Source organism: Mycteria americana, chromosome 1 (assembly GCF_035582795.1).
Source record: "Mycteria americana isolate JAX WOST 10 ecotype Jacksonville Zoo and Gardens chromosome 1, USCA_MyAme_1.0, whole genome shotgun sequence".
NCBI classification, from domain to species: domain Eukaryota; kingdom Metazoa; phylum Chordata; class Aves; order Ciconiiformes; family Ciconiidae; genus Mycteria; species Mycteria americana.
Window position 1 is genome coordinate 135,961,663 of NC_134365.1, and position 21,274 is coordinate 135,982,936.

Here is a 21,274-nt window from a genome sequence, read left to right on the forward strand (position 1 = left end):
GGTGGCTGTTTGCTTCAGTCCATGGGTATACCTTGCCTGGGAGGCAAGCACAGTGTAAGGAGAAGATGAGGTATGGGAGCTGCCATGACAGGATGTTCTCATAGCTTCAGATTCTTGAAAGCTAAGAAATTTCTGAATTAAGTTTGCCATTTTATTTCCTCTTTTAAATGTCTGTCTAATTGAAGGCTGTCTGATTTTTTTCCTTGAGAGCTTTGCCTGGTGTGGTGCACTGGAATAGCTGGAGGTCAGCTGGTCAGTATTTCAATATTTTGTGTCGATCTGCTTGGTAAAGATTTAACAGTGTCATATGATAAATAAATACACATTTATTATATGGGACAGCCCTCCACCCCACACATGCAGTATCATTAGTTCCTTATGGGTCCTTTCATGTTTATTGTTGCAATACCTGAGTAATTTATCACCATTATCATGGAGAAATAGAACAATGGTGTTTACTTACATTTACAGATGTGGAACTAACAGACAGATACATGAGGTCCACTTATTAAAGGTCCTTAGCTTGAGGTGTCTACAGTGTTATTTTCTTTTAAAGTATAAAGCATGAGGAAACATATTTAAAAATCCCATTGTCTTCAGCAATAAATGTAAATGCACCTTTATTAATTAGCCTTCAGGCTCTCAAGCTAGCGCTCCTATAAAATGAGGACTGCACATTTCTGTGGCCAGTCTTTGGGTGAAGGGACCTGCGTAAAGCTAGAAGACAGTCATGCCAGATGGCCTCCAGCTGCCTCAGGTATATGGTTGTCCTTTCTCCTGCAGCTCCCAGCCTCTAATCTACCTGCATCCCAGCTCCCGAGGCAGGGGCCTCAACACCAACAGCGAGTGCAAGTCCATGGCAGAACCTCACAGTAAAAGCAGCTCTTGTATGAGATAAGCAGTAGTCTTGTTTCCTTTAAACAAAAAAAACAACCAACCAACCAAACCAAAAAACATACAAAAAAACCCCCTTGATCACACAGTTTAATTTTACATTGGCAAGTACACATATTTATGTTGTCATGATGACCTGAATTTCTGGGTTTTTTTGAAATGTTGAGGTTTTTGCAGTTTTAAAGAGTGTTCCTGTGTGTTGTGCCATGGCTTGCATGCCACTGTTTGTTACTTTTCTCCACTCTGCTTTCCTGTGTGAGTGATAGCTATAGTTCATGGGACTGACTTAAGTTAATATTGCTAGCGTTAGGACCTGGCTCTTGCCAGATGAGCTCTTTCATGTACTGCTCTCATAGCTGAGGTCTGCCAAGTGCTTTTATTGATGAATTTCTAGAGTCGCACACAGAGGAGCTGGTCAATGATCCTTTTTTTGGAAGCTTTCACCCTGGGATTGGATATTTTACAGAATCTGAATATGTGAACATATCCAGTAACCCCTCCAATAAGTAATTTGTCTGAATATCTAGTGCAATGGTTGTCTTTATTAATGAAAAGAAGGTAGAAATACTACCTGCATGTATGGCATGGTGTTAAAACTGATTCTCTAGTATTACAGCTTTTTTCTTCCCTTTTTATTTAATTAAAAAACCCCGAGATTATTCTTGAGGGAGATGGACATATAAAGTGATTTAATGTGCTTTATTAATAATGTATTTATAATGTATTATATGTGAATATATTAATGCTTTTTCTGTTTGCAATCACAATATTTCAATGTTTTAAACTATCATGTGGATTAATTATGAGCAACACTTACATTTTTGATCCATCTGGAAAAAAAACCCAAACCAAACAGTGAAAGAAGATCTTAAAGTTTTTTTGGAAAAACCTACTATTGTTTTCTGCCAAGTTTTTTGTAGAAAGCAATAACTGTGATATTGCATTTAAAAAAAAAGTTTATAGAAAATCTCTTATTTAATCATTTTAGAATAAAGTGAACCATTTCCTATTCTGTGTTTTATATTGCCTCAAATTATCTAAAAGCATTGAGCAGGTCACATGAGCAGTACAAATCATAAAGCCAATAGGACAGGAAAGTTTTGCAATCCATTTCTGTGAATTTTACTTGTTTGTAATCAGGTTAAGAGAGTAATAAAAAAGGATGCTAGTTTGTTCTTTACTGTTTTGTTTCCTGTTGCTGTAGTATGTGTATAGTAGATAGATAAAGTACAGATATTTATCGTTAATACAAATGCTGAGTGTGCTTGTCAGCTGACTGTTTGCTTAGGATCTACTTCACTAATTTAGGGCTGCATAGCAAAGTTTTTGATGATTTGCAGTACATTTATGTCTGAGTATTTTTCAATTGGCCTTATTTACCAGGACTGGAGTTACCAAGTTCTGGAAGCTTGCAAAGAGGCCAAAGGGTATGCCAAATTCTGTTCAAAACAGAGTAGACTTTAAAACCGAACCCAGCCCTGGCATGAGGCCAGAGCTGTGAAGACTTCAGTCTTTTTCCAAGGCAGCTCTGTCTTCACTTACATTAAAGATGAGGGCAGCTGCAGTCACTATTGTTTAACTCAGCATGTTGTGTTTTAACCAGCAACATATTCCAATACAATAATAAAAAAAGGCGTATAGCAAGTGATGGGCGTAACAGGGTGCAAGCAGAAAATCACTAGTACTTGTGAATAATAGTAGCCATAGAAAATTATTCCCATTGAAAAACACTGGGTTATTTAAAGTGTTCTGTTCCGCGATTACTCAGATTTAGTGAAAAACACATTGTGGGGTTCCTCATTTTATATGAGTGGCTTGCATGAAGCACCCGAAATGTATATGAGGGGGGGAAAAAAAAGAAGCTGTTTTTTTCATTGTCATACCTAACTTGAGACTTGCAAATTTAGTTCCAGTCTCAAAGCCCAGTTTAGCGTTTTATTTTCCTCATTCACTGTTTCAAATATTGAAGGTTCTACAATCAAATTGCATCCTTAGTGAAATGTGTCTTAACTCACAAATTAGTTTCTTGTTTTAAGTGAGAGCACAAGTGTAATAACTCTAATGCAAATTAGTTGTTGTATTCCTCAATAATTAAGAATTTTTTTGAAATCTTTTTTGCTGCAGATTTAGTACAGTTCAGATCATCTGCTATGGAATCATTAAGGCATACTTAACTAAGTGTCCCATTTTTATGCAAGAAAATACAAAATAAATATTTTGTTATTAATTACATATCATTACTGTAAGCAGAAATATTGTACATGGTAATAAATGAACACAGTACTGTATATGAAGACCAGTTATTTTATGAATGGTTGTATTTATACTAACTGATTAAGTTGTCTCACTGACATTTCCTCTGCAATGTGACAGTGAGATCAGGGGGTTTTTTTAATCGTAATATGTGCAGAAAACTATTGATAGCTGCTTCAAGGCTGAAATCAGAAGGTAAACAAGATTCACGTAGGAATAAAGTGGAAAAACAGGTTACTCTTTTTGAATGTACTATTCTATGGGAAACATTCTCAGAATTGTTTGTTATGGTTTGATTTATTCCGCTGTGCATTGCTCTTCAAGAAATGTTTGCTTACAGAGGCCTTGAAATAATAAGAGAAGATCAAATCAATAAGTCAACATGAAATATAAAGGAAACCAAAGGTGGATTCCCTTGAGCAAATTACTTTTCATTGACATATCGTTTTCTGTAGTATATAGTCTCCTCCAGCTAGACAGATGGAAACAAGCCATAGAGGGGAAGATGTGAACAAAAAGGTGAAAAAAAAGATGTCAGCTGTTAATTACAGAGCGAGCTAATTCTTGTCCGAGTGAAATCCATGCTGTTCCTGTTAACTTTGTTGGACAAAGACTTGGTTCACTGGGTGTACTTCTGGCTCCTTAACCATGCCAATACTTTAAAGCCCGTAAAACCAGCCTGGGAAGCAGGAAGAATTTTTGTTTTAGAGGTATTTAAAACTAGAACTCCTTATAACGACTGCAGTGGAGAGAAGGATTTGGAGAAGAGAATGGATTTGACGGGGAAGAAAGAAGTGTGAAGCCATGAAATTAAAAAGAAAGAAAAAAAAGAGAATTTGTTTTTTGCTGTAAGGCAGTGTTATTCCAGGTGAGAGGCTGTGATACGAATATGATTTCTGGATGATGTTTGAGAGCTAGGGGAGAGAAACAGCATAAGGATGGTCATACTGGTTCAGGGCATAGTTCTTTCTAGCCTAGATTCTTATCTTTGACAGCAGTCAATAGCAGATACCTTGGGAAGAGTATAGAGACAGGAAAATGTATAGTGATAAATCTCCCTAAATAATCCCAACTGTTTCCACCAACTTGTGGCTCAGGGACTTCCTGAGAGAGTAATAGTAATTTTTATGTTTGTCAAATAAATTTGGGAAGGGAAAAGGAGGATAGATTTGTAAAGAGATTCTGCTTTCTGCAAATGATGATTGATTGCTGTTTTTGTAACCTCCCTCCATTAGTACAAATTCAGAGAAAACTTGAATGAAATGAAGCAAACCTCAACAAATTATTCTTGAGCTTTGGAGGGGAAGAGGCCTAGAGAATTGTGGGGGTGGCGGATGGGGACAGGACTGATATGCAAAGGGAGTGTTTCTGGTGCCATTAGCAGTTTAAGAATTTTTAATCTGAGAATGTCTCAGATCCCTTAGCTGTCAATAGCTAAGGAGGATGCTGTGCATACAACACAAGGAGAGAGCCTGAGTGCATCCTTTAGGACTTACTCCTTGGTGGTGTAGTTGTTCCCCCACGGAAACAAGCAAACGTGTCTCAGCAGCATAGAGTACCTCTGGGCTTCTAAATCCAAGCCACAATTCTGGTGACTGAAGTTGCCAAGTTATGGAACAGCAGCTTCTTTCCGACACAGAGAGGAGAGAGTGGAGAAGTGGGGATGGGGCAGGGAGAGACAGAAAGAATCCTTTCATAACTTAGTAGTAGAAAGTTTTTAAATGTATCCTGCTTTTTGGAAGAAGTGATATTGCTTCATTTTACAACTTGTCCCTTGGTTTCAGAGGAAAGTTTTTGAGTTGAATACTTCTCATGAATAAGAATGTCCAACTTCAGCCCCGAGTTAAGAGAAAATATATGACAGCAGGATGGGGTGGAGAGCAGCAAATTAGAACATGTGATACAAAACTGAAATTGCACCATAACTTGATTGTAACTCAGTTCTGTTTGTTCAGTATGTGCATTTATATTCCCATGCTTAAAAATTTAGTTTTATTATGTGCTAAACTGTCTTCATCTGGTTTGTAGCCCTACGGAGAGATTCAGAGAGGTGAAGGAGGAGTGGTTAGTGTTGCAGGATAGGGAGACAGGTAAGAGGCCTGTGTAGACAGGGAAGTGAGAAGACTGCTTCTGCAATTAAAGAAGCCTGGTAGAGTAAGCAGAGAGATAAATTGCGTGGTAACATTAGCAAATTGGCAAGAGAATCACTGAGCAGTTTCTGGAGGATGCAGAATATCAGGCAAAACTAAACTGGCAATAGAACACTGAGGGTAATTTAGAGGAAGAGATTAGAGGCTATAAAGGTGACTTACAGGACAACTTTTTTTGCAAAAACCCCCATCTGTATAGTCATTTCTGTCTGAAAAACCTTAACTTATTGAAGCTTTCTTCATACAGAAACCATTCCATACCATTGATCATTCTGCTCTCCCTTCTTTGATTTTTTTTTTTTCCTAATCCTAATAGTTTAATGTACAGCCTAAAACTGTACATAGCTCTGAAGATTAGTGTGCTAGGTATTTGTAAAAAGGCATCATGATGTTTTTAATTTTTACTCTCTGTCCATTTCCTTTTAATTCCTAGCATTTTGCTTGTTGTGGGATTTTGGCAGTGTTTCATTGAGCACTAGGATATTTTCATAATTGCCCTAGTATTTAGTAGTAACTTGAAGATCTCTTTCCTCACTGGCAGTAGCTTTTCCAGTCATTGTGTTCACATAATTTAGCCTGATTTTCTCTGTTTGGTTGCTGTGCAAGTTTTAGCAAGGCAAGGTTTGTAGGGAGAGAACTGAAATGTGCTAACAAAGAAACCAGTGGAAAAAAAATAGTATTATTACCAGCTCTCCCACAGTATGTGCTTTGTTTTAGTATAAATTCTGAATAAATTGTAGTAGTATTCTTTTTTCTAGCTCATTTACCATTAACATATATTTTGTAAAGGTAAAACTGTATTTTGAAAGACTTTTCAGATTGTGATTAGTGATTTTAAAACTGCTCCCCCCAAACCCAGACAAACCATGAAGAGTGACTCATTTTCACTGTATGTGTATGCAGACTTGTTTAAGGTAGGGTCCTTTCTGTAGTAGCCTGTTGGGGTTCTGCTCTGGCTTATAAAACTTCATATTCAGGGGATTTGCTTTGCAGAATCAGTCTCACCTTGTGCACCAGTTTGCTGTATAAAGAGAACATTTTCTGCCTTCCTTCTCGTAACTGTACATCATAACATACAGTACTTCAGCTTTCCCTGTTCAGAGAGGCTGTGGCATCTCCATCCTTGGAGGTTTAAAAGATTCAGCTTTTCAGACAAAGCCAAGGCTGCCGTGGTCTAGTGTTGGGAGATGGTCCGGCTCTGAGCAGGAGGTTCCATTAGATGGTCTCCAGAGGTCCCTTCCACCCACATTTGTGTGATTCACTCTACTATGGCTTTAAATGGGGGTTAGGGAGGGTGGGGAAGCTAATATATTTGATATTGGGTAAGAAAAATAGAAGTCAGTGCTACAGCCTTGAGGGTTTAAGGTAATCTCTTTTGCTGTACTGATAGGACCACAGACCTGTTTCAAGATACCTTGAAACAAATTACAAGCTGTCAGACGCACAGATCTGACAAAGTGTGGGGTATGAAATAAGTGGTGAAAATCTGTCTTGGTCCAGCATAACAGGTTCTGCGTATTATCCAACAGTATATTTTCATATTGACTTAGAGAAGTTGCTTGTAGCCTAAATTATGTGATTTTTCTGTTGTTTTATTTCTTGGTTAGCCCTCTCTTTTGGGGATTGCTTTAGAAGGTGATAACTGTTCCCAAATTTGTAGATTATTGTAATTAGTATGTTGGGTTTGTATTGCCCAATGGGCATCAAATTCTGCTGCTGTGAAAAATAGAGTTTAATATAAAGATGTCTAAACTTATTTTTGTTTACTAATATCCTGTTAGATTAGTGTATACTTGTCATGTCCTAAATTTTGTTTATTTTAATATATTTTTAATGACGATATTTTCCTTATCTTATAAGAGGTAGAAGCCTTTAATTTTATTTTGAGTCCTCTAGTACACTGTTTATTTAGGGTTTGGTCCTTTGAAATGCTCCTAGTATTGTATTTGGTGTGTACAGCTTCATCCTTTGATGTCCAGAAGTGTTAATCTGCACAGTGTCCTATTTTTAAGCAGGGTCTTGCTTTATGCATTGTATTTTTTCTTTAAAGTTATGCTTTTTCAATCAGTACATAACACCTCTTAATATTATCATTAACATTTAACCTGTTTTCATACAGGGCAGAGTTGAGTCAAAGTTTGTCTTGTCTGGAAAGCAGTGATTTTTTACTTTTCTTTTTCCATGCCGAAGTGCTGTAAGTTAGGTACTAGTTGTGCATTTCTTGTGTTTTCAGCAAAAGCTTGAACACATGCTGACTTCTGTGACCGTGTTACACATGACCTGGGACCTGTTGGACTTACGTTTTAGGGCCTAAGTTTGTTCTAGGCTCTGTTTACCCAACTTTCTCTGTGTTCGTATTAACAACAGTGAAACTTGGGTACTGTTACTGAGAGAATCTGGTTAGTTCAGAACAGGTTTGTTTAGAACGTGCTGACCTGTGCAATGGATTTACTCCCACGCTTTTTAACTTCTATTTATTTCTTGTAAAACTGAAAGAAGATACTAACTTTCTCCTTGTGTGCTCGTTAGAGAAGACCAGTATTAATTTCAGAACAACAGTCAATCTGAAGAAGAAATGCTTTAAAAAATATTCAAGTACTCGCTGTGAAAGTTTACACTCAGCCAGTGACATCAAAGGCAGGATGAAGCCTGCACAACTAGCTACAAATCTGTTTAATCTTATTAGGTGTTCTCCATTGCCTAACGTGCACAGAAGCCTGAATTTTGCTACAGATGTGTTGTTTTTGGTCTTATTGCATCAGCTGGTTACCTAAGGAACTGAGCCACTTTACAGTAAATATTAATCCTTTCAGGGCATGCAAATAATAAATTTAGCAGAAACAGTTATCTGCTACTGCTATTGCTGACACAGTAATCATAGTAGTTGTAAGTCTGTTCCTGGATACCTAGGTAGGGATCAAAAAATGGTAAACAGTTCTGAAAAGGGGTTGGTAAATATTTTAAATCTCTCTGGTGATTAAAAAATGTCTTGAAGAGGCTATTAAACTCTTAAGCTGTGATTGCATTGCTCTTGCAAATAGACATTTTTGTTCATTCCAAGTGAATTTTTGCAGTAAATAGCGAATTCTAAACTTACAAAAACATCAAGGTAAAGGGAGGCAAAAAATCTGATGTGTTTAATAATAATAAGGAATTGAAAAGTTACTTAATCACTGATTTTCTTACTGATATGATTGTTAAATATTTATTAAAAAAGCTTTATGACAGCTGTTTGTTTTCCAAATTTTTCTCTAATCTGAAGAATTTTAATTAAGAAAGAAATACAGTTCAGTTTTGCCCTTTTATTCTTGTAGTTCAAAGGCCCCATATTAAGCTCCATCATTCTTTTGGCTGAGATAGGATTGACCTGGCTTCTCCTGTACTTAGTCAGCATTGCCTGGTATTGGCTCTAGATCCTCTGGATTCAAGATTACAAATCTTGGGCATAGCTGAATGAGCTGTCAGCTCGAATGCTGAAAATGGCCAGTTTTGTTAAGTATTGTCAGAAATGAACACTAAACAAGCACTTGTTTCTCATTGCAGGATGTGCAGAGTCTGTCTGCTTGTACAGGGAGGAAACAAGTTAGATGGCAGATTTTTTTCATAGAGGAGTTCTGGTCTTAAATCAGTTCTTATGTGAGCTAGAAGTAGAGTCCCATGGTAGGAGAATATGTTTGGCTTTTATCAATCAACCAAGAATCATACATCAGTGTAAATGAAGTCAAGTCTGTTTATAGTAATGATGGATGGGTTGTGGGATAGATGGTGGATAATGTTATTCCACCATCTTGCAGTTACTGTTTCAGATCTGAACTCACTTATTTTATTCTCTGTATTTGATTTCAGAAGAAATAATGCAGGTGACAGAGAGAAGGCACTACAAGTTATGCTTCAAGTCCTGCAGACGTGTGACCACCCTGCTCCAGATATGTTTTGCTTATGTGGGAGGATCTACAAGGATATGTTTCTTGATTCTGACTGTAAAGATACCAATAGTCGAGATCATGCCATTGAATGGTAACAGAAAAAAACCAAAAATATCTATTTAAAAACATTTTCGACTTTCACTTCTGGTTATGAAAAGCAGGGCTATAGGAATTAGAAGATCTATTGCTCTACTTACCTCTTTTTTTCAGGGTCCTGTTTGAGTAATTGGTTTACTTTCTTTGGATCTTTGGATATGTGTTTCCTTGCTTCTCTTTGTAGACCATCACGAATGTAGAATGATACACTTAGTTTATTGGGCAGGAACGATGGTTCACCCATGTCTTTGTAGAGAAAATACACAATTAAGCTTCTTCAAGGCCAAAATGAAGTACAACTGAGATCACGGGACTTACGTTGATCCTCTGTGCAAGGATGGTTTCCATGCTGAATCCCCAGGAAATGCAATGATCTACTGTACATAAGGAAGAATATTGATAAACTGCATTATAAATTTTCTTAAGACAGTAAGGCATGCGTGTACACACAGGCTCTCACTGACATACTGTTCACATAGGTACGTTTATATAATCATATCAACTACTGCTGAGTACGATAATGTTAGCAATGTGGGTTTGTACTGTAACTGTGGAATACTCCTCTCTCTCTCTCTTTTCCCCGCAAATCACCTCAACGTGGTTAGTGCAATATGGATGGGTAGTAATGAACTTACAAGCTTCAGATGGATCTCTTCATCCTGTACCAGCTAGTGGCACGCGTTGAGCCTTTGTCAGCTCTGTCTCAGTTACATTTAATGAACGTGAAGCTTTAAAACATAGGGCTTGGAGCCTTTTTTTTAGAACTTGCACTGAAGACTAATATTTTCATTGCTTTTCTCATATGAATAATAAAATTAGGTTATTTTGCATTTAAGAGTTTTGCAGTAGCCAAACTCTTTTGTTTTATTTTCACAAAACCACACAAGGTGGCAGGACATGAAACTAAGCAGAAGTTTTTCTTCCTCACCGTAAGACAAAAAGCTACTTTCTTTCAAGTGCTCTTTGCAAAGAGTGCCATTGGTACCAACTAGCAATATAGTCCTTACAGTAAATTAATAGCTTAAAATACCTAGCAAAACTTCGCAGTATTTCAGTTCTTCTATACAGTGAGATGTGAGCTCTTGACTCTTCTCTGCAGGTATCGCAAAGGATTTGAACTCCAGTCAACTCTGTATTCTGGAATTAACCTTGCAGTTTTGCTACTTGTTGCAGGACAACAGTTTGAAAGCTCAATGGAACTGAGAAAAATAGGTAAATATCTACACACAGTGCTACAGACAAGTTTTCTGCTTCTCTCCCTATGAAGAAAACAAAATACTTATAGTGATGGGTTGCATAGACAGAAAGGCAGTTCAGGCTTTTTAGTGGCAGGTCCTGGATGGCAGGCTAAAACACCGGGATCTTGAAGGACCATTTTTCTCCTTGTTGCCTTGGAGCAGCTTTCTAGTAACTTGGCCCATCTAAAGGGTCCCAGAGATGGGAGAGGAACAAGGAAGGACCAACCAACTTCAGCACCGTCTCCAGCACCATCTGTAAACTGCCTTTACTGCACCACACAGATTATCCCATTGCATAGGCAACAGGGGACAAAGACAGGAAGTGACTGAGTGTGGCCCAGCTCTCCCCAGGGATGCCAGGGAAGGATCCACAGGGTTTCTGTTGTCCCTGAACTGAGAGATCTGCAGGAAGTATCGCCTGGAAGGATCTACCAGGACAGTAACTAGTTGTCTACCCATGTAGGTGCTAACTAAAACCCACCACTATACGTCTATAAAGAAATCATATGATAGAAACAGATATACGGTTCTTCCTAGAAAGATAATAGTTAAAAATTATATTTGGAATCAAACCCTGTCTGAAATACATACTTAAACCTTAGAATGCAAAGGTGGCTTTAAATCATTCCCCTGACCTTCCTTTGGGGTGGACTTGCATAAGCCTCAAGCCATTGATCCCTTGCAGTAGATGCAGATCTCGAGGACAGAGAGATGTGCAGCTTACACTAAGAACCAGGAGGCAGATAGCCCAGACAGATAGCACAAGAGGTTTTTCAACGCTGTGTGTGGTAGGAATTCTGGTATTCTGAACTGTATTGGGGATGTTATTTGCAGACCCAGCCTCTGTGTTGGGCAATGTTTTTTTTTCTGGGGAAAACTTGCTCCACTTTATTTTTATCACTAATGCTTAATCAAGTCTTATTAGTCTTTTACTGATAGACTTATTAGTAAAAAACACTTACTAGTGTTTTGCTGATAGAAAAATATGGTTTTTAATTGAAATTTTACAGGTGTACGGTTAAACAGTTTATTGGGAAGAAAAGGAAGCCTAGAAAAAATGAACAATTACTGGGATGTGGGACAATTCTTCAGTGTGAGCATGCTGGCTAATGATGTTGGTAAAGCAGTACAAGCAGCAGAGAAACTTTTTAAGCTGAAACCTCCAGTGTGGTATGTGGTAGAAGGCTGTAGCTCAAGTACCCAACTATGGGGAAATACACAAATTTAAAAAAATCTTGTAGTCACTTGGATAACTTAACTGGATTTTTCCATCTTAGATTGTTTGTAACTCTGTCTTTATACTCTGTTCTTTTATTTTGGGAAGGAAGGGGGAAGGTAAGAAATTAAGTTACCCATCATTGTTGGGTTTATATCCCATTGAAGCACATCTTTTATAAGAAAGAATTTGGAAATTAGTGATGATTCCTTGTGAAACAATTGTGAAAAGATTGTGAAACTATTCTTTTCAGAGTTTAGCTAGCTACTGCTTCCCTCCCCCACCATCTTCTAGCTCATAATGTCCTGTCTAATCACCATGTAACTACTCATGTAACTATATCCTTTTGCAAAAAGATAGCGTTCATGAACATCTATGTGAGCTTATGACTTAAGGTTTAAACTAAACTTGCTATTCTTTCCAGAAATCTTTAAAAATCAACACAATCATTTCCATTAGCTTTTAAAGTACATTTAATTTTGCAGTTAATTTTTTGGATGTATAAGTCAGTTAAGTGGTTTTAGAATCTGGTCAAATTTTGTTTTCTCTCTGTTAACTCACTAATTCAATACATTCTAGGTACTTGAAATCATTAGTTCAGAATCTGATGTTAATTCAGCATTTCAAGAAACTCACCATAGAACATTCTCCTAGACAAGAAAGATTGACTTTCTGGCTAGATATCATTTTTGAGGCAACGAAAGAAACAACTAATGGACTGAGATTTCCAGTAAGATGTTATGTCCAAACAAGTTTTGTATGTCTTATATTTCTGGATAGGATATAACAAGAATTGGAAGACTCTAAAGACAATACTTACATACTTAACTGCCTGTTATTTCATTGCATGAACCAAAACCCTGTGTTCTGCTAATCTTTACTCTATAAAAAACATTTAACCCACCACCCTAAAAGCATTCTAAGAAATACTTTTTAAGTCTCCTACAACAAGTTGTGATGATACTGTTTTGTTGTACATAGGAACACAGCCTCTTCCTGCCTTGTCTTGCCCTTCTCTCTCCCTCTGGAAATTTTTTAGGCCTTACTTTGAGATTACCCGTTGTCTATATCAGAGCATCTGAAGATACTGTTGTGTATTAGCTGCTGGTTTATTAAGGAAAACTGTTCTCTCTCTTCAGGTTTTGGTGATAGAACCAACTAAGGTCTACCAGCCTGCATATGTTTCAATCAACAATGAAGCAGATGAGAGATCTCTCTCTTTGTGGCATGTCTCTCCCACTGAAATGGTAAAACTACCAGCAGATGTGTTTCATGTATTCTGATTCATTGTGCTTAAAGTCACTTTTTTACATGTAAATTTTGGAACACTGTACAATAATTTAAAGTTTGCTACATTTCTGTGAAGCATGAGCCTCAATATCTCTTTCGTGCAGATGCAAAAGCAGACTCTTTACAGAGAAAGTAAAAGGAGGGACTATGATTAGAACTCAAGTGGTTTTGACCTCTAGTTCGGGTTTCACTTATCTTGACTGTGTCTCTTAGAAGTGCCTGGGTTATTTTGTCTGCTCATAATATTTCTTATTAGAATTGTGTGAATTTTATTAAGATGCAGCTCAAAGCTAGATAAAAAGTAAAGATAAAGCCCAGCATTGTGTTTAAAGTTTTAGAAATTTTGAAGTTTTACAATTATAAGATTCAAAACTAAAAAAAAAAATGGCAGCCTGTGACAAATAAGTGTCAAGAGATCAAATATTTGGTGTTTTGGATTATTGGATAAGGCACAGGAGATTAGGAAAGGAGTAGGCACAGTTATGGATAGTGTAATCTCTTAAAAGTGAGAAATAATTTCAGTTTCACATTGAAAGACTTGAAATCTGGAATGTATTTCGCCACCCCTTCTTAATATCGGAACAACATAGCTGGAGAATAGACTAAAAGTGTAGAGAGGCAAAGTGTGGAAAAGAAGCATATTAGAGCAAGAGAAGACCACATAATTGCCTGGATCTGTGAACTTCTTTTCCAGTACACTGTTCTACTTCACTACTTAGAGTGACTGTGTCTGACACAACTTTGCTTTATGGACCAAATTCTTGGTGCATATCTGGCAGTGCTAAATAAGATCCAGCTATTAGCTAGAGGTTTATGGAGGGCTACAGTCCTAGGTACATGCTGTCCTTCCTCTGTTTTGCCTCCAGTGTGTTCCCTGGGCCAAAGCTGTTGGCTCAATACCTCTTAGGAAGATGTATGAAGTTTCACAGAATCATAGAATTGTTTAGGTTGGAAAAGACCTTTGAGATCATCACGTCCAACTGTTAACCTAGCACTGCCAAGTCCACCACTAAACCATGTCCCTAAGCACCACATCTACATCTCTTTTAAATACCTCCAGGGATGCTGACTCCACCACTTCCCTGGGCAGCCTGTTCCAATGCTTGACAACCCTCTCAGTGAAGAAGTTTTTCCTAATATCCAATCTAAACCTCCCCTGGCGCAACTTGAGGCCATTTCCTCTTGTCCTATCACTTGTTACTCGGGAGAAGAGACCAACCCCCATCTCTCTACAACCTCCTTTCAGGGAGTTGTATAGAGCGATAAGGTCTCCCCTCAGCCTCCTTTTCTCCAGGCTAAACAACCCCAGTTCCCTCAGCCGCTCCTCAGAAGACTTCTGCTCTAGACCCTTCCCCAGCTTCGTTGCCCTTCTTTGGACACGCTCCAGCACCTCAATGTCTCTTTTGTAGTGAGGGGCCCAAAACTGAACACAGTATTCGAGGTTCGGCCTCACCAGTGTCACGGGGGTACAGGGTACAGGGGGACGATCACTTCCCATGTCCTGCTGGCCACACAATTTCTGATACAAGCCAGGATGCTATTGGCCTTCTTGGCCACCTGGGCACAGGTTTCCTTTCCCTTCAAGCCTAGATAAAAGTAGGGCATAGTCTGCTCCATGTTTAATACGAGATGTTGATGTATTGAGTCAAAACATAATGTTTGATAAATTGGACTTCATGATTTATACTTCAAATTTAATTTTACTTGAGGAAATGCGGCCTTTACTTCAACTCTGTGCCATTTATAATAATTTTTCCTCAAGTGAGCAAAACAGCAATGTACGGCCTTTCTTTACCTATACATCAATTTTATTTGAAATTGGGGGGGGGAGGGGAGAGGGAAGGGGAGAAAAAAAGAAAGGACAAGAGATGTGTTGGAAAAACTTTATTTTGCTTACCATGCTATTACTTTGTTTTCAATAGCACATCAAGGTTAAACTGGTTGATTATAGCTCTTTGTTCTTTACAGAAACAGATTCACGAATGGAATTTTACAGCTTCTTCCATTAGGGGAATAAGGTTGGTATGTCAGAAAACAGTTAAGTGGTTTTTTGTTTATGTTTTTTATTTCCCTTAAGTGGGAAATCTGGATTCTGTCTTAAATGTCTGCTTTGCATTGCGTATTATAAAAGCTTGTTCTGTCCAACCTGCCTTGAAATGTCAACACAGAAGAGTTTGTCTTTCTATGCATGGGCAGAGCTGTACATTTCTCATAGGAATACTCATCTAAGAGGGGGGTATTTGCGTGTGTATTCTCTGGTAGACTTCTCTGTTTTCAATCTTCTACCTGCTTTTTATATATTTTTCTAAATTTTTCAGTGAAGTTATTGCCATCTCTGCATTTAAAAACATGGAGGGCAGAAGGAAAGAAGAACCCTTAGCTATTCTTGCTTCCTTCCATAAGTCAAAGAACAGTTTGTCTTTTTTCCTTTAAGAAAAGGAAACCATGGTATCTATTTTCTGTTTGGAATTCAGAAATGCTTCTGATATGGCTCTATCTAAAAACCTACTAGCTAAAACTTGGATTATTAGAGAAATGTTAAATGAGGCATGGACATAGTTTGTGCTAAGGAAAGAACTCTTGAGCTGGAGGGAGACTGCTAGTAGAGTTTCTCAAGGACTAGCCTTTACATAGTTAAAGTAGTTCCGTTTTGTGATGCCTAGATTAATGGAAATACTAGTCACAAGTAAATGGTTCCAAATATTAGTACAAAAGAAGATCAGAATATTATATATATATATAGAACAGGATTATTCTGTGAACTGAAAAGAGAGAAAAGAATCACATTTGGTATTAACAACTGCAAAATACATGACTACATTTAGAAGCTAGCTTATATATGTTAAGTTGGGCTACTTTGCTGCCAGAAAGGGGAGAGGCAGAGCACCAGGAGAAAAAACAAAATGAAACCTATCTGTACAGCCTGGTAGCGTGTCTGTCACATTCTGGCTCTCTGTCTGCATTATGCAAGCTGTAGCTAAGACCCAAAGGAGCCATAAGCACAGGGAACGCAAGGTGGGCTTTTGCCTTCTCTCTGCATTCATGAGTCACTACATTGGTGGATCTGGCCTTTCTAGGGATGTAAATGGTTGTTGGCTGGGACCAGTTCTGTGAGTGCATAAGCTTAAGTGCTTGAAAAACTTTCTGATTCAAGTACAAGCATAAATTCAGATACCTAATGAGTTCTGTAGTTCTCAAAGCAGAGGGCTCCAGGGCTGTGATTTTGACCATAAGCACCTAAGTTTTAGGTCCCAAGTTTGTCTTCTCTGAACTTGCATGATTTGCTTTAGCAAATAACCTCAGTGAAAAAGTATTTCTCTGAATAAGGTGAGCGGTGATTGCTATGAAAGCCTACAATTGTGGATTTGGACATAGATTCTACCATAACTTCAGTATTATCTTCTAAAAGAAGCAGGTTTTGGTTTAAATTAATTCGATGTGATATTTTATTCTACTACTCCAATGCAATGTGAGTGAATGTGAAGTCATTACTGAAGTCTGTGGAGCTGACTGAGCATAACTCAGCATAACATTTCTGAAGCATATTAATTACCTTCAGTCAACACATTGTACAGAAATTAGTCTTTGAGAAAGATAACTTTTAATTAAATGGAAGCAAGCAATTAATTTTCTTTGATTCTTAGTCACTGCTGGGGATTACAAAGCTCAAAGAGGCAATTTTTTTAAACTTAGTGGAATTAGACGTTTGCTTTATATGTGACAACTTACAATTGATATACTTTTGAAATTGCATTAGTTTTAGTATAAAAAAATTAGTGATCTCAGTTAACTTATACTCTGTCAAAACCCTTAACTTGTATTTATGCTAACCAGTTCATCTTATATACCACATTGCGTTACACTTTATAATACAGTATTGTTACTTAGATACTGTCTTGTCTATCCTATATTTGCCCTTGGAAGAATCATCTTGCTTTGTTGCTTAGTTCTTGTGTCAGGTATGTGTTAATCTGCCTTGCTAGACTAGAAATTGCTATATCAGAACAAAGCTACAGAATGGCATAGTGTATTTTCACATATTTCTGAAAAAATCTTCTGGCAAAATTCTAATTTTTTGGAACATTTGTCCCTGTAGCCCTTAAAGATGCTACAGCAAGTTGGTCTTTTAACATTCTGCAACTTTACTATAGTCTACTGTCATGTATTTTAACTAACTGGCTCAACAGAGGCTAAGCAAAATCTGAGAGTTTGACAAACAGATCAGGCAATAATCTAATTAATTTTATTAATTTAATGGTCAAAAAATATGAGAATACCTTAACAAGCATAACAACTTGGCATTTATGTAGAATAATACTGAAGTGCAAGTCTTTGGAATAAGAGATAAATTCCTAGATTTACTTTCATATTGATACTATGTTTTATGGCCTCTTCACTTTTCGCTTCAGTGCATTTAGATGGGATATATACAACAGCAGCAAGACACAATATGCAATAAATAATCATTTTGTCAGAATTATTGCTGCAGTTTGGAGTAAATATTGGTCATCCCAAAACTTGTTTATCAGTATTAAGGCCATAAAAAGTATATACTGTGAAGGATCTGCTACACTGTAGGTACTTCCCAGTTCAGTTTTACTGTAGGAGTAATGGAATTATAAAAACGAGAAGTACTTGTCAAGCTTAAAAGAAAAGCTTTCCTGATAGCTAGATAAGTGTCAAAACAATTCATTTTCCATAGAGGTGTCATCAAATACCAAGAAATCTGATGGAGCTGTGTAAAAATGGAAGGGGAGGTGAACAACAAACAAACCTCAAAACACTTCAGATAAACGAGTATTTTACCAAAGTAAGCAGTAGCTTAATAATTTATCAAATTGGAGATAGGATTATAGAATATATAAATAAACTCAAAGCCTCTAGTTGTAAGGAAAATAAATATAATTGCATACTGCCTCTCTGAGGTAATTCACTGAAAAAGGTGTTTGCTAAGTGTTCATAATTCAGAAAAATTAACTCCTTCTTGCTCTATTTCTTCTAGTAGTTACAGCCAAAATAATCTTTTCTTAATGTGAATTTTATAGCATTTCCAAGTTTGATGAACGATGTTGTTTTCTTTATGTCCATGACAACTCTGACGACTTTCAAATCTACTTTTCTACAGAAAACCAATGTTGTAGGTGAGTTTAGTTTGTGTGGCTGTTAATGTGAGATCTATGTCCTAAATAGAATTGATTTAGTAAACATTGAAAGCTGACATTTTTGCTTGAGAAATTAATTATTTATTTCTTCACTTCTTTTTTCTTGATGAAGAAGCAATGAGCTAAACTCAGTGATATTTAAGGGGATGAGAGCAATGTCCCATTACACTTGTTGGCTGGTTCTGATCCATTTACCTACAAGTCATTAGGTCTGAGAAAAGGCTTAAGTAGCTTATTCTAATGTATAACTATTATCTTCTTTTTCTGTGTCTTGGCCATGTCATGTAAGGTTTAGGTTCATTGGTTTAGGTTCACTTATGTACCTGTTCAGTTTGATATAAGTAAGAGCAACTAGATGTAATAGAAATTTCTAACTTACATTGTGTCACAGACATCTGTTACTGTTTGTGCCTGAATTCAAATATTTCCTGATGATCTGTTGTCTCTAAACAGTAAGCATGCTAACTGAATTTCAGGCCTAAATCTTTACAGACCAAATTCTTCCTGGGGAATGATATTTGGCATATAAACCTTCTGAATGAAGCAGGAGTGATTTGTTAATACACTTAATATTTGGGGTTGGATGGTATATTTATTGTTCTTGCAATAATTATTATTTATGTATTACATGGAATAAACTCAGGTTAAAGAAAATTATTAGCTCTGCAGACTGCAGTGCGTAAAAGATAGGAAACACTAAAATTAACGTTACCGGCTCAGCCTTAATTTGGCATCGCAATTTGTGTGTTATGAAACATGGTCACATTTTTTATGCCTTATTCAGTGCACAACAGAAGTCTGTTCCAGGGATATGTGTCTAATAGTCAGTGAAAGAGATGTGAATATTTATAATAATTTTTAATAATTGTTAACCATTTGTTATGGAATTTGGAAAAAAGTGAGTGGCTCAGGCAGGGAACTACAGGAAAAGATGGTCTTGTACTTAAGGATCTCTATCCCAGAGAACTAGATGAAATTAGTTAAAACTCTGTTCTTCAAAACATGTTAGTGCTTTTATATTCTTGGCTTTCTGGATGCCTGAGTAGAAAACACAAAATCTGATTTTCAGAAATACTGAGTAATCACATTTGCAACCAAAGTCCATAGGATCATTTAAATTAAACTGAACGTAATAGAATTCTCATCACTACACAGAAGGAGAACCACCCAATATGATGTCGCAAATTTAGCACTACTGAATTGAGCTGTTGAAAATCAATACTTTTTTTTAATATCTCAATTTTTTCTCTAATTTTTTCTCTAATTACGTTTGTAAAGACAAGGCCATGCTAAGCACTTTCCATCAAAGTGTACAGCAAAAATATTTGAGGGGGATCTACCAAGATTTTACTATGCAATTACAGTAACAAGCTGGGTTCTGCTACAGCAAATAAAATAATTTTATAAATAATTAGGCTTTTCAGTGTGTGTTTGATGTTTTTCCTCATTTAAAATAGGATAAATATGGATAAAGTAAGTAATGAAAGAAACCTATGAATATGCTAGCCGGTTTATTAGCTTGAAAGCAAAGTGAAAAATCTGTTTAATCTCCTTCTAAAAGGATATTTTTCTTTGATCCTGTGCTATTTATTGCTTTTTTAGATTCTGTGGGTTGGTGAAAGAAATTTTGTCTGATGCAGTTGGCAGTACTTTGGAACTAGAAGGAGAAATAGATGGAGACACACTGGAGGTATGTCAAGGATAAAAGATCCAAGAACTCTGAAACTTGTTCTCCATCTTCCCTGCACCTTGATATCAGTATGCTAGAAAGATAATAAATAGCATTTAAACTCCTTAATTGTATATGAAATTTCAACTCTTACAAAACTGTTTGTAGACAGGAATTGCATTCATTTGAAAAAACACATTTTTAATGAAGTGAGACTGTTACTACTGTAAACTGTATAAATCCCTAATGAAGAGTGTTACTGATCTTGTATTTATGTTGCAAACAATCTATAGATGAGAATCATCTGATATCAGCTGGCTTAAGTGGATAAAAAAGATAAGATATTAAATAAATTCTAGAAAAAAGCCATTTAGCAAAGGGACTTCAGTTTTTCTAGCTAGTACCTGATACTGTTACTACTCTAGGTAATTTCATTTGACAGGCTTTTTCTGTCACAGATTTGCAGATATTTAGGATCAGATTAATCCATTGTGCTTTTTTACTTATCACTGAAACATCCATGTTAGGAACCTAGTAGCTGTAGGCTTTCTTTATAATCAGTACAGAGGGAAAAAAAATACTTGGAAAGGGTTATTCACATTTTATATGTGCTCAAGTTAGGGCAGGTGAATCCATGTCTTCATAAGACACACTGCCTCATAGCAAATGTCCAGATTTGTAGCACTAAGTGCATACCCCATGCTTCTGGTTTTATTTTGAAATCTGAAAAGCCATCATAAAAAGTAGGTTGTAACTTTTATTTGTAGTCAAGCAAATTCAGTCAATCTGATTAATGAGTGTAAAAACCCTACTGTGGTTTGTTTGAGCTGGGTGTCTTTCTTACCGTGTCTCATTCCAGCAATTCTCTTAGGCTTACGGTTCAGAGCAGCTCTTTATGATAGTGAACCTTTTGTAGTACCTGAGCCTTCAGAACAGGATTTAAGAAAGTAGAAGACCCTCTACTGTACTGTTGAATGTAATTGTATATTGTGGGGAAGAAAAGTTTTGGCACTGAAGTTCGTGCATAGTGGCCACAGAATTCTCTCCTCAAGTGAAAAGGACAACATATGCACATCTGTTAAGCCCAGCTTAATACGTATATCTGTAGTCTTGACCTAGGGTCAGGGCTCTGCCTTGGCAAAGACAGGGTATTATCTATAGCTGCAGATTTTATGTTGCATACTTATGGACTTAGCTAATAGCAGGGCAATCTCCAAACAACACAGTCTATTCAACTGTATAATAGTCTTTCAGAGGAAGTGAGCTCACCATGGCTTGAGCCTTCTAAAAACTGAACTGGAAAAAGCACTTGAGAATGCACAGCAGGAAACAATCCTGCATGAATCAACGATGTATGGATAAATGACTACAGAAATTAAT

At 36.9% G+C, this 21,274-nt stretch overlaps 1 protein-coding gene across 2 annotated transcripts in view; it reads left to right on the forward strand.

Moving 5' to 3' along the window:
- MAP3K15 (mitogen-activated protein kinase kinase kinase 15) overlaps positions 1-21,274 on the forward strand; it is a 91,585-nt gene that overhangs the window by 46,862 nt on the left and 23,449 nt on the right. For both annotated transcript variants that reach the window (XM_075521524.1, XM_075521532.1), the window contains 8 exons: positions 9,144-9,314; positions 10,419-10,531; positions 11,568-11,727; positions 12,353-12,503; positions 12,913-13,020; positions 15,032-15,081; positions 18,109-18,204; positions 19,828-19,915. In XM_075521524.1, coding sequence (XP_075377639.1) covers positions 9,144-9,314; positions 10,419-10,531; positions 11,568-11,727; positions 12,353-12,503; positions 12,913-13,020; positions 15,032-15,081; positions 18,109-18,204; positions 19,828-19,915 — 937 coding nt within the window. The remainder of the gene's footprint in view (positions 1-9,143; positions 9,315-10,418; positions 10,532-11,567; positions 11,728-12,352; positions 12,504-12,912; positions 13,021-15,031; positions 15,082-18,108; positions 18,205-19,827; positions 19,916-21,274) is intronic.